We start from the raw sequence: 12361 nt of genomic DNA, 5'->3' as shown, positions 1-12361 counted from the left end.
GAGTACGCCTACCAGCCACGGAGTGCTAGGCAAATACAAACCAGACCGGAGGCCCGCCAAAGGCCACCCATCGATGTATGTACGACGACATGATTCAATCGGTCTATGTATGCTGCCCATGTGACCTTGAGAACTCGACCATCTTTCTCTTTCTGCTTCAACTCCTCGCCGTTGTCTGATATTGTCTGTAAGCAAAGGAGGGATGCAAGAGTTTACAATCGCCCAAACAAGAGGCATAGCCCATAACAGACATTGCTTGATATGGTCACAGAGAACCCGTTACCAGTATGACAATTGTTCCATTTCACCATCTGAACGCTAGAGCTAGCATGCAGTACAAAAGCCGCCCATACTGGTAGGACGGCTTGAAGTATCAGTGCTTGGAAAGAGAATGCACGTGACATCGTCGGGAGATCATGTCAGCACAGGGAGCGGTACTGCACGCACTGACAACTCGCAAGCATGTGAAAACAGCGTAAGCAGCGGAACAGCCTGCCGCCTGTTGTCCATGTCCGGTTGCGGATGGGCTGTTGGAGTGGATCCGTGTGCTGTTCTGCTTGTCCCGATTCGGAAAAGACAGGGTCTCCCGTGCCTTGCCAACAAAGCGCTCCACTGCGTAAACAAACACCGCCCACCAACATTACACCATCATCACCCCGCAGTCCTGATAACCAAATCCAGCAATATTCAACCAATACATCAATACCTGGCTGCAGTTGCCTAGAACACCACCATGTCTTACAACGGGCGCATGAGCATGGCGCGCACCACTCAACACAATCAACGCGCACCCCCAGTCAACGAACATGACGCTTTCATGACCTTGGTATGTCGAGAGACACCCTTTGAGTCGAAGAGATGCTGACTGGCCTAGCCGGACAACGAGATCGCAGGCTGTATTTCAGACATCGGCATCCAGTTCACCGTATCGGACCTACAGAAGCCCAACCCCCAGATTATCCAAAAAGTTTTCGAATGGCTGGCCGAACTGCTGATGAACACGACTCGCGAAGTCGTTGCGCCAGCGATGCGGGCCGCTGCCGAAGACATGTGCGGAGGAGACGCAGAGCGACTCTACACCAGCGATACCAGAGATTTGATGGGCTTCTTTGTCATTCTGCGAAAACTATTGCGCGAGGTGGGTGACATTCGGAACTGCTCGGATTGGTCTTACTAACGAATCTAGTGTGGAATTCATGATTTTACTTTCAATGATCTATACAAGCCCACTCATGGCCGCCTTGTTAAGATATTTTCGTACATGATCAACTTTATCCGCTTCCGCGAATCTCAAACCGAAATCATCGACGAACATTTCAACAAGGCCGAACGCACTAAACTACGAATTGAACAGCTATACAATGACAAGCAAACCAAGGAAATGCAACTGGCCGATCTCGAGCGCAACCGTGCCGCCACCCAAAGGCTGATGCAGGAGAAGGAGAAGCGCAACAACGAGCTAAAGACCCGACTGCTAGAATTGAAGAGGGGGCAAGAGGCAGTAGCGGAGAAGCTGGAGCGTGCCAAGATGGAGCAAGACAGGCTGAAGAAGCTGCTTCAGCAAAAAGTCGAAAACAAGGAGAATGTCCAGCGCGAGGTGCTGAAACTGAAGCCATATACTCAGCAGAGCCCAACAGCTCTTGAAGACTCATTGCGTGACTTGAGCGATCGACTCACCGGCGACAAGACACAGATTGACATGTTAGACCGCCGTGCTCGCGCTCTTCAGACCTCGACCGATTCGTTCGCTGTTGTCGCTACCGACGTTACTTCATGCACACGATTGCTTACCGATGTACAAGCCGATCTCACGCGAGAGGAGGAGGAGCTGGCAAAAGCATCGAGACACCGAGATGCGCTAGCCGACCGGAGCAACAATGTGCGCGACGTCGAGCGACAAGAACGCCTCTTGCAAAAGCAATTAGGTAACATCAATGCCCGCACAGACAAGCTCAAGGCCAAAGGCGATGAAGAGGCAGAGCGTGCGCGCAGACGTATGGAGGAGCTTCGAGATACTCACGCCAAGCTTACCGAAGAGCGCGGCGAGAAGGGGCGAGAGATGGAGCGGCGGAGAGTCCGTATTGAGCAGACCGAGAAGAAGATGGCCGAGCTCAAAGACAACATTGAGAACGAGGTTCACTCTGCTCACGACGAGTATCTCAAGATGGAGAGTCACATCAAGCTCTACATTACAGAGATGGAGCAGAGTATTTAGTTGTCTTCTTTGGGGGGATAGATGATACTTGTTTTTGGTCAGGCAGGGCGTTTAGGGGCACTCTGCTTCTTGTTCAGATACCATGAGGCAATCTAGGGCACGAGGATGTGATACCACGTAGCAGTTCTGTTTTAATCACAATTGTTAGACTTTTTACATACTTGTCGTGAGCCCTTGCCTCTCACCGCCCAGTTCCATGGTTAGCAAAAGGGATAGATAGACAACGCATCCCTGGGTCTAGTTCTGCAGGCAGGGTGGCGACAGACCATGAAGACATCAATCAGGACTTGGTGCCACCTTGCAAGCAGCGGTCTGTCTCCCCACAAGCTTGCGTGTTGAGCCACCGGCTACCCGGAAGGTACAAGTGTCTTTGGGGTCTGCCTAGAAAAACTATAGCGGGTGAGGGATCATGCGTATTGTGCTACATCGATATTAAATTTCGTATCACACCCAAAACGTCAAGTTGCACTCTGAGTCATTTGGATAGTAATATCATATCCAAAATTTCACCTATTTGACTAATGCACAAATATTAGCATATGAACCATTGAAAGCTTGCATGCCTTGTAACATACGAACAGAGACCTCGCTAAAAAAAAAACAGGCGACCTTTGATGCCACATGTGCTCCTTTGTCCAACGTGGATCCAAGTAGGGTAGTAGTGGAATCGGAACGGTGGTGGTCATTGGTGTGGCGGTGTAATTTGGAGTGTTTAGACGAGCCCTTGTGCATGGGTAATCGTTAGGAAGCGACGTGTGATTTGTTGCTTCGCATCGAGCTGCACATGCCTGGCATAGCGACTAGGACAGCCGAGAACATAGATAATTGTTGCGTATTGCTTGGTCTGCTGTGTGGGCGAGGGCCCAGGGAGCAGACCAGCGCCCAAACATGAAAGAGAGCGTTGAGTCAGGGTGGATTGCAAATTGCCAGAGCCCCATTGCTTGACTCACCTGCGGGAAACCACGTTTGGAGTCTTGGATCAATTTCTCCAGGTTTGTGGAGCATGGAATAGACTGGGAGCGGGAAAAAAATGGCTGTACTCCGCTTCCCGTGCATCAAAGGGAATTGCTCCCGTTGGTCGCTCAACCCCACATCATCAGCGAAGCCGGCCTAGCACAGCTACAGGCCCGATCCCGGCTTTGACGCTTTTCATCATCGCTCAGCGCAGCAGATTTTTGTCATTGACTCACCTTGGGAGCGGCTGCCCGACCTTCAAATACTGCTCTTTGCCCACCACTCTTCCAAACATTCTACACTACACTTCAATTTCCAAAATGTGCCCTCCCACAGAAGAAACCACCAACGGCCATGCCAACGGCACCAACGGTGCACCTCGCAGCAAGGAAGGCTTCACTGGTGTCCAGACCAAGCAGAATCCTCACCCATCACACAGGAGTCCCTACCAGCCTGTTGGCGACTTCCTGTCAAATGTTGGGCGATTCAAGATTATCGGTGCGTTCAGGATGCCAACCTTCACCGCCACCCGACGTGCACGCGTCGATATTTGAAGTTTTGCAATTGAGCACTATACCAGAGCACAGCTGACCTTTATTCGCATAGAGAGCACACTGAGAGAGGGAGAGCAATTTGCCAATGCCTACTTCGACCTCGAAGCCAAGATCAAGATCGCCAAAGCCCTCGACAACTTTGGTGTTGACTGTAAGAAATCACCCCGCGGGACTTGGCCTGCAAAATTTCCCAGGCTAATCGAATTCTAGACATCGAAGTTACCAGTCCCGCTGCTTCCGAACAATCAAGAAGGGACTGCGAGGCTCTGTGCAAGCTCGGAGTAGGTTTTACAAAAATTCTGGTAGCGAGCTCGCACGCTGATAGTTTTGCAGTTGAAAGCCAAGATTCTCACCCACGTACGATGCCATATGGACGACGCCAGAATCGCTGTCGAGACGGGTGTCGACGGTCTCGATGTCGTCATTGGAACCTCAGCATACCTCCGCGAGCACAGCCACGGCAAGGACATGACATACATCAAGAACACGGCACTTGAGGTTATTGAGTTTGTCAAGAGCAAGGGCAAGGAGATCCGTTTCAGCTCCGAGGACTCGTTCCGATCAGACCTTGTGGATCTTCTCTCTATCTACAGTGCCGTCGACAAGGTTGGCGTCGACCGTGTTGGTATTGCCGACACCGTTGGCTGCGCCTCTCCCCGTCAAGTGTATGACTTGGTCCGCACTCTGCGTGGAGTCGTTTCTTGCGACATTGAGACTCACTTCCACAATGACTCTGGTTGTGCTATTGCCAACGCATTCTGCGCGCTGGAGGCAGGAGCTACGCACATTGACACCTCTGTACTCGGCATTGGTGAGCGCAACGGTATTACTCCTCTCGGAGGCCTGATGGCTCGCATGATTGTGGCCGACCGCGAATACGTCACCAGCAAGTACAACATCAAGGCGCTCAAGGAGGTTGAGGACCTGGTTGCCGATCTTGTTGAAGTCAACATTCCTTTCAACGTAAGTACACTCTCCAAAGTAGAAGCAATCTGGATACGCCACTGACTCGTATCTCAGAACTACATTACTGGATTCTGCGCCTTCACCCACAAGGCTGGTATTCACGCCAAGGCCATCCTGAACAACCCCTCGACATACGAAATTATCAACCCTCAGGATTTCGGCATGTCCCGCTACGTGCACTTTGCCAGCAGGCTTACGGGATGGAACGCGATCAAGAGCCGTGCCGAGCAACTTGGTCTGCAGATGACTGATGCACAATACAAGGAGTGCACTGCTAAGATCAAGGCCATTGCCGACATCCGCAAGATTGCGCTAGACGACACTGACTCCATCATCCGTACCTACCACAACAACCTCCATGCTACCGAAGAAGTGCCACTTCTGCCCGGTATGACAGAGGAGGAGAAGGCCAAATTCGCCCAGGTCGAGGCCGAGCTGAACAGTGTCAATGAGAAGAGGGAACTCGAGGCGACTGCAGATGCACAGGCCGAGGTACCTGCTGCTAAGAAGAACAAGACCGTGACCGTGTCATGAGTACCGGTCGTTTGTATATATGGGATATCTGGAGTTAGTCGTTTCTGGCAGTCGTCTTTCTGGAGCGGTTTTACATTTGTTCCGGCCACGGAAAAGTTACAGAGTTTTTCTTTTGGTTTTTTTTTGATACCTGCAGATAGGCCTATGGGCAGTTGGTAGGATATATAGAAATGATGAGCAATGAGCAATGTCAAGACCAGACCGCATTCGTCTTTGTCCATACCAAGTTGTGCGTTGACCGACTGACCGAATCGAGCAAAATACCGACTGACTAACGGACCAACCGCAAGTCACTGCCGCGGCGAAGATGGGCACGTGAGCTTGGACCCTGATACGCGCGCTTTCTTAGGTGGGCCTATGCCGCCCCTCTCTTGACCATCGGGGATCTATCGCCACGTCTCAATCCTCGCTGTTTTTACTCACCCCAGATCGCAATCATGAGCACTGTAGAGACGGTCACTCAGCACCCCGTGATTACTGCGGAAAATGTCCTGCGCCTATTTCCCGAAGTAAACACTTCCCTCATCGGAGGATCGCACAACTCTGCCACAAATGACAATGCGCTGCAAGGTTACGATGAGGAGCAGATACGATTGATGGACGAGGTGTGCATTGTCTTGGACAACGATGACTTGCCCATTGGTAGCGCGACCAAGAAACTGTGTAAGTGTTTGCGCACAGCATAGCCCAAGGCGCAAGGCGATCGAGAACGACCAACTGTGTAACTCTGAGTGGTGCTGATACGGACAGGTCATCTCATGGAGAACATTGACAAAGGTCTCCTCCATCGCGCATTCTCCGTCTTCCTTTTCGATTCCAAAAACCGTCTACTCCTCCAGCAGCGTGCAACCGAAAAAATCACGTTCCCGGACATGTGGACAAACACATGCTGCTCACACCCGCTAGGCATACCTGGAGAGACGGGTGTCGGACTTGAAGAGTCGGTTCAGGGTGTGCGTCGCGCAGCGGTACGCAAGCTCAACCACGAGCTTGGTATCAAGTCCGAGCAGGTGCCCATTGATGACTTCAAGTTTCTTACGCGGATACACTACAAGTCGCCTAGTGACGGCATGTGGGGCGAGCATGAGAGTAAGTTCTTCTGATGTCAAGGGGCAGAACGGTGTTGTGGACGAGTGCTCACAGCCGTTTTAGTTGACTACATCCTGTTTATGAAGGCCGATGTTGACCTCGACATCAACCCCAACGAAGTCCGGGATTCAAAATGGGTATCCCAAGAGGACCTAAAGACCATGTTCCAGGACAAGTCGCTCAAGTTTACACCATGGTTCAAGCTCATCTGTGAGAGCATGCTGTTCGAGTGGTGGAACCACCTTGACTCTGGGCTAGAGAAGTACATGGGAGAGACAGAGATTCGGCGTATGTAAAAGGCAGTGGAGAACTGCGCCCTGCGAAATGCGCAGTGTTGCAAGTGAGCACAGCTACAAACTCCGAGATCAATTGTCCGTGTCGAATCAGTCTAGGGTTCCGCGTTAGACCACGCCGGATTCCGAAGTGAGGCGGCGCATGCATGCAGGCTCGGCCCCCATAGATATCAAGTTTCCGATAATATCCCTATCATCAATGGTTTGAATAGACCCCACGCCAATTATTCATCTGGCTTTATCGTGCGTACATCGGCATTTACTACCCCTCTCTTATCATTGTGTCGTCGCAAGCTTGGTCATGGTTAACCAGCCACTAGCAGCGCCTCTGGCTACTTAGCTTTGGCTAGCAGAATGACTAGCAGCCTAATCTATGCCGATACCAGTCTGATCTTGCGTTGAACTGCTGGGTATAGAGTAATGGAGAGTTTCAATGATCTACCGGGCTGAAGGATGGCTCTAAAGTTGCCTACTCCGGGAGGTCCAGCCGAGGTCAGCGCTACCATGCTTCCTCTTCATCCCCACAGATGCTCACAGTACCTACGCCACTGTCAATGCCACATCACTTGCCCTCCTCATTCCACCGCTGATCACAAGTAAATAACAAAGTAAAGCAATGAGAATGAGCAAATACGTGGACAAATAATGCACGCGTTGAGCCGCATCGGGCCGACATGCAGCTGAAGTCACAAGACGAATGATAACTGGAGAGACGCCTAGTAGCCAGGCAGATGGTTTCGTAATGACTAGATGTCGCTCGGCATATGTGAAGCATGACCTTGGACTCCACCCGAGCATGCTGGGGTGCTGCACAGACGGGGTGGGGGAGATAGCCGTCGAACTATATGAGTATGCTGATGTCCCCCTCATCTCTGGTTCTCGCTGAAGAGGCATTACGTCTACTACCACTGGTGCAAGTCAATCATTGCTCGTCATCTCACGTCAAACACGCCTTGGTGACTACTGCAATACCCCCACGACACACGCCTTCGGCTGCAACCGGACATTCTCACGACACACTGCTGCTGCGGCTCGACGTTGGCCAAGCATCGTACAGCTGTGCTGTCAGTGCTCTTGTGACAGCCCCCCTCAACGAGTAAAAAGCAACGTACACGCCTTGGGCCAGCCATACATCAACGGACACCAATCCACGTACACGGGCTTGATACATCGATAACCCAACACATATACTATCGGTGCAGGAAGATCCCGTCGCTCGGGTCCCCTTTCTACCAGCAACACTGAATTCAAAAGGGAGCTCATCGAGCCTCACCCATTGATGTCGGTTGATCTGCGTCAAGCTTTCACCTCTCTACGCTACCCATCTCGAGTCGAAACTGTCTCGAGATCGCAGCTTTCCAAAGTCCATACAGGAGATTTAAATCGTCCTGCTCATACATAAACACCAACTAGGAAGTCGAGAAAAGGTATACCATAATGGCAGGCAATCTACGGTCAAGGCTCCTGCTCAGCCCACGACGACCTATATCAGCCACAAACCAGACTAATATTATCAATCTAGTAGCGTTGTTTGAACTCAAGGTTTCTTTCTAGACACACTGTGGTTCAAGTGACTAACCAACCTTTCGACGAGCCTGATAACTAGCCCTGCGGGGAACACTTCACGGTGGCTTATTCCACGACTGTCCCAATTACCAAACGAAGCGGCAGATCCCATTTGAATACTAGTAGAAGCTTACCAACGAAACCGCAATCATGGCGAAAACCTTGTCGCCCATTACGCCAGTCAGCTGTAGTCTTGCAGGAGAAGCAAAATCCTCCAACTTGAAGTCTGCCACAATCAGGACCAATGAAGTCCCTACTGGCATCAAGATTGTGAAGCAAAAGCCCACCGCTCCTGCCTTGCCTCCGCTTACGCATGATGTCCGTGTCGTGACCCTTGCCGAGTACAAGCAAGCTGCTCTTTGTCTGGCCGAGGCCTTTAACCAGGATGAGGTAGTCCGGTACTTTGTCGATGTACCTGACCTTGCTCACTGGACTGAAGAGCAAAAGTTTGCTTTGCATGTCGAGATTCTCGAATACATCACGTGTGCTCACATCCTCAAGGGAATGGTGACTACGGTCGGAGACTTTGAAGCAGTTGCGCTGTGGTAAGTCATCGTCATCAACATTGGTACCCCACTCATTGCAAGGATCATCAAAGTTTACATACATTCCAACAGGATGCCGCCAGGCCAGAACATGGATGACTATCTCACCACATTCCGCTCTGGCATGTGGCGTCTGAACTTCCGCCTCTCGGCCGAAGGCAAGCGTCGCTTCTTTGGCGAGTTCATTCCTCTACTCCACGACACGATGCACACCACGCTCGGCGATCGAGAACTCGAGGCCTGGTACTTGGTATACATTGGCACTAGGCCTAGTGGCCGTGGAAAGGGCCATGCTCGCAAGCTCATTGAGCATGTCACGAAGCTGGCGGATCGCGAGGGCAGGCCGTGTTACTTGGAGTCGAGTAACGAGGCCAACCCCGCCATCTACCGCAAGTTTGGCTTCCAAGTGACGAGAAGGGTCAACCTTCAGAGGGGCGGAAAGAATATTCCCATGGATATCATGGTTAGAGAGCCCCAGATGACAGAAGAGAAGAATAGTGGCATGTAAGGTAGTTTTAGTTGGTGGGGTAGGGTTGATCGATCGTGAACAGTAAAGTCACCGGTTCAACAGATGACTTTGGGGGGCGGGTGGTAAGATACAAGCTAGGAGATACTGGCTTATTGTAGTGTCCTTCAACAGGGCCTACCTGGTACTGTTTTTTTTGGCACGCGGATTTCTTTTCGCACATATCTTAGATTACACTCGTTACTGTGGGGTACAAGGAAACAAAGTGGTGACACGATGCTTGTAGCTGTTCCGACTGTTATTTTTTGTGAGTGATGACGTTGTAAGAGATAAATTGAAGGCTCTTGACGCGAGAAGTGTATTGGCATAGTCGAATGGTGTGAGCATGAGGCGTTTCAGCAGCAATTGTGTGGCAGCGTCGCAATGGGAGTCGAGCATGAAGCCGGAAGTGGGGGTATTGAGTCGAGATGAAAATGCCCCGAGATATGTAGTCGCTGACGCGGATCGTAATATATGTCAGTAGCACGTGGTACCGGGGTGCATGGCTTATCATGGCAAAAGCAAAGAAGGGTAAGAAGATTACACGAGAGATTAGCGGTGGAGCTTGGTAGTGGCAGTGCTGGCAGGCTTTACGACAAATTGCGGTGTCATGAAACACGCACTGCCAACGGTATCGCTGACCCAGTTGCCAAACCTGTCGCGTCTTCATCTCCTCGCTCTCCCTGATTGTTCCCCCCTCCCCCTCGTCCACACTGTCGTTATTCGTCCGCTGCCTGCGCCGCTCGTTGTACTCACGCCCGCTGCACTGTTGCACCATTGCAGAACTTTTTTTTGGCTTTCGCCTACGTAGCCTTGCATCCTCATCACCCCTCGTGATCCATCCCCAATTCTTAACCTTTCATCCCGAATCCGCCTAATCGATAAAAAAAGTGGTGTCTCCCCACTCGGTCCGCATCCGCAACGCTACCTAACGCACCCCGCAAGTCTCGCCCAGCAACGCGTCGACAGCCTGCTGAAGCCAATCGTTCGCCTTGCCAGCTCACGCCCAGGAAGACTTTGCTGGAGCCTGCCGTTGCATTCCACGTACCATTCACTTATCGCGCCCCTATCAGCCTGCTTTCGCCCTCCATTATCGCTGATTCTTCTTCTCCTTCTTCCTCTTCTTCTGTTTTTCCTCGTCATGGTCACTCAACGCAGGTACTCAGTTACAGGCCAAACACCACCCGACGACGCCGAAGTCATGAAGGCGCGCTCGCCCAAGCTCCAGTCTCTCGATACCAGCGTCCAAACGCCGCCCTGTGGATACTGTGACGCCGCGGCCGAATTGAGCGCCAGCGGGGATGACGGCGCACCCGAGCAGCGGAGAGGGAGGAAGATGGGCCCCAACGGCACCATTGTACGCACATCGAGCAAACGATCCGCAACCCAGCTGCCCTCGCCCAGCTCGCCCTCACAGCAGCTACCGCAAAAGATTCCGCGGTACCGACTGTGCCATGACGAGCACGCCAACGTTGATATGGACTCGGACACGGACTCGGGTTCGGATGGCACGGACGGGCTGGGCGATGGGAGCGAGCTCGATGACGACCATGGTCTGGAAAGCCGGGCAACGTCTGTCCCTTCAACGCCCGACCATTCACTTGGATGCAGTGCACTGGGTTTGCCCGAGGCCACGCGCCTCGAAGGGCTGCGACTGTATGCGGAAGAGAGACCAGACGACGAGCACATGGAAGACTATGCACTATCACCCCCGCATTCGAGAAACAACAGCGTCAACCGCACGCAGTTTGATGGTGCTAGCGTACTGCAGGCGGAGTGGGCGGCACATATTGCCATGAACAAGGACAAGTCGGAAACGCTCCATATTGAGAATATCGAAAAGATTGAACCCGTCCAAGACATACTAGAAGCCGCCGAGGACATGCGAACCACCCCGACCGATATCGGGCAACCGCTGCCCACCGACACCATGCACGATCCTCTTACCTTTATCACTCTGCCCCCCGAAATCCGCCACCAAATCTACCGGTGCTGCGAAAATCTCGTCGTCGATAAACCACTCGTGTACTGCATCTCGACATTCAACGGCGAGATGCAGCACCCGCTCGCCTCGGTATCGCGGCTGGTGCGGTCGGAAGCGCTGGCAATATTCTACAGCTACAATCTGTGGGTAATCAAGGTGGAATTCCGCATGATGTACGAAGCATTCCGGGACTGGATCATTCGGCTTGGCGAAGGCGCGGGCTTGCTGCGTCTCATCGCCTTGTCAGTGCGGGGCTCGTTGTTCAAGCCCAAGAAGAGCCAGCACGGACAGAGCGTGCTGATTCACGGGCATTTGGTCCAGCTTGCGCCGGGTATCATCGGGCCGGCGGCGCCGGCGCCGGCGGCTTCTTCGCGAGAGGAGCTGTATTGTCCGCCGGATGGCGATGCGAGTTTTAGGATTGATCTGAGTGAGAAGCATGCGGGGGGCATGGTGCAGCTTGTGCGGAATGATGGCACGAGTGAGGCGGGGGAGAAGGCACGCGTGTTTCTTAGTAAGATGGTAGAGGGGCTGTGGGAGAAGAGGAGGGCGGGCACGCTGAATGGACAGGATTGGATCACCATGGTGGATAGTTTTTTGTCGTTTATTGGAGGGTGGTGAGGATGATGGTGATGATGAGAGTTATTGGTTTCAACTGCTGGAATCCTTTTTTTTTTGGAGTGGTTGATCTCTCTCTCTCTCTGTCTCAACGTCTGCTGATGAAGGGAAGTGGGAAGAGGAAGAGGAAGTAAAAACAAAACGAGGTGTATTTGGAGGGATTGGACGATATTTCGAGGGGGGGGGCAATCTTTTTGATATGGTTCTTTTTTTTTGGGGGGGGGGAGGTTTCAATCATCTTCGGAGTATAATGTTAATGATTCGCGGGTTGGGAGAAATTTTTATAGGTAAGTACATGACCAAGCGGATATAAGCCTTTTTTTTTCTTCTTAATTCTCTGTTATTTTTGGTAATCTCAAAGGAAGGGGGGGGGAAGTTGTTGCATGTTCGTTTTGTCTGTTTTATATCTCTGTCTTTGCCTTTTTAAACAAGTTTTGTTGGATTGTGTTTTTTCTTTCTTTCTTTCTCTTTGCAAGTTAAAGCAAGTTAAATAGTTTTGTTTTTTTTTTCAAGTTCGCGATAATATATATACCCCCTTTTT

General features: G+C 51.7%; 4 protein-coding genes across 4 annotated transcripts; all 4 read left to right on the top strand.

The window, feature by feature from the left end:
* The first annotated feature begins 669 nt into the window (after nt 1-669).
* On the top strand, nt 670-2371 carry PSV08DRAFT_216490 (Nuf2 family-domain-containing protein). Its single transcript, XM_014224574.2, has 3 exons — nt 670-826; nt 875-1138; nt 1187-2371. Exons 1-3 carry the CDS (start codon nt 734-736, stop codon nt 2213-2215), a joined length of 1386 nt encoding a protein of 461 aa, XP_014080049.1. The 5' UTR covers nt 670-733; the 3' UTR covers nt 2216-2371.
* Nucleotides 2372-3369: 998 nt separating this feature from the next.
* On the top strand, nt 3370-6851 carry PSV08DRAFT_407501 (homocitrate synthase). The gene is made up of 8 exons (XM_014224573.2): nt 3370-3667; nt 3776-3874; nt 3934-4004; nt 4057-4686; nt 4744-5214; nt 5652-5828; nt 6174-6312; nt 6376-6851. The coding sequence occupies exons 1-8, from the start codon at nt 3490-3492 to the stop codon at nt 6606-6608; spliced, it is 1998 nt and encodes a 665-aa protein (XP_014080048.2). The 5' UTR covers nt 3370-3489; the 3' UTR covers nt 6609-6851.
* A 1078-nt stretch (nt 6852-7929) lies between these two features.
* PSV08DRAFT_195750 (uncharacterized protein) lies at nt 7930-9465 on the top strand. The gene is made up of 3 exons (XM_014224571.1): nt 7930-8032; nt 8128-8716; nt 8789-9465. The coding sequence occupies exons 2-3, from the start codon at nt 8322-8324 to the stop codon at nt 9222-9224; spliced, it is 831 nt and encodes a 276-aa protein (XP_014080046.1). The 5' UTR covers nt 7930-8032; nt 8128-8321; the 3' UTR covers nt 9225-9465.
* A 445-nt stretch (nt 9466-9910) lies between these two features.
* On the top strand, nt 9911-12138 carry PSV08DRAFT_26274 (uncharacterized protein). Its single transcript, XM_014224570.2, has one exon. The coding sequence runs from the start codon at nt 10363-10365 to the stop codon at nt 11821-11823; it is 1461 nt and encodes a 486-aa protein (XP_014080045.1). The 5' UTR covers nt 9911-10362; the 3' UTR covers nt 11824-12138.
* The last annotated feature ends 223 nt before the right edge of the window (nt 12139-12361 follow it).

Source organism: Bipolaris maydis (assembly GCF_028858645.1).
Source record: "Bipolaris maydis strain C4 unplaced genomic scaffold PSV08scaffold_2, whole genome shotgun sequence".
Taxonomy (NCBI): domain Eukaryota; kingdom Fungi; phylum Ascomycota; class Dothideomycetes; order Pleosporales; family Pleosporaceae; genus Bipolaris; species Bipolaris maydis.
This window is presented reverse-complemented; position numbering and strand designations above follow the sequence as displayed.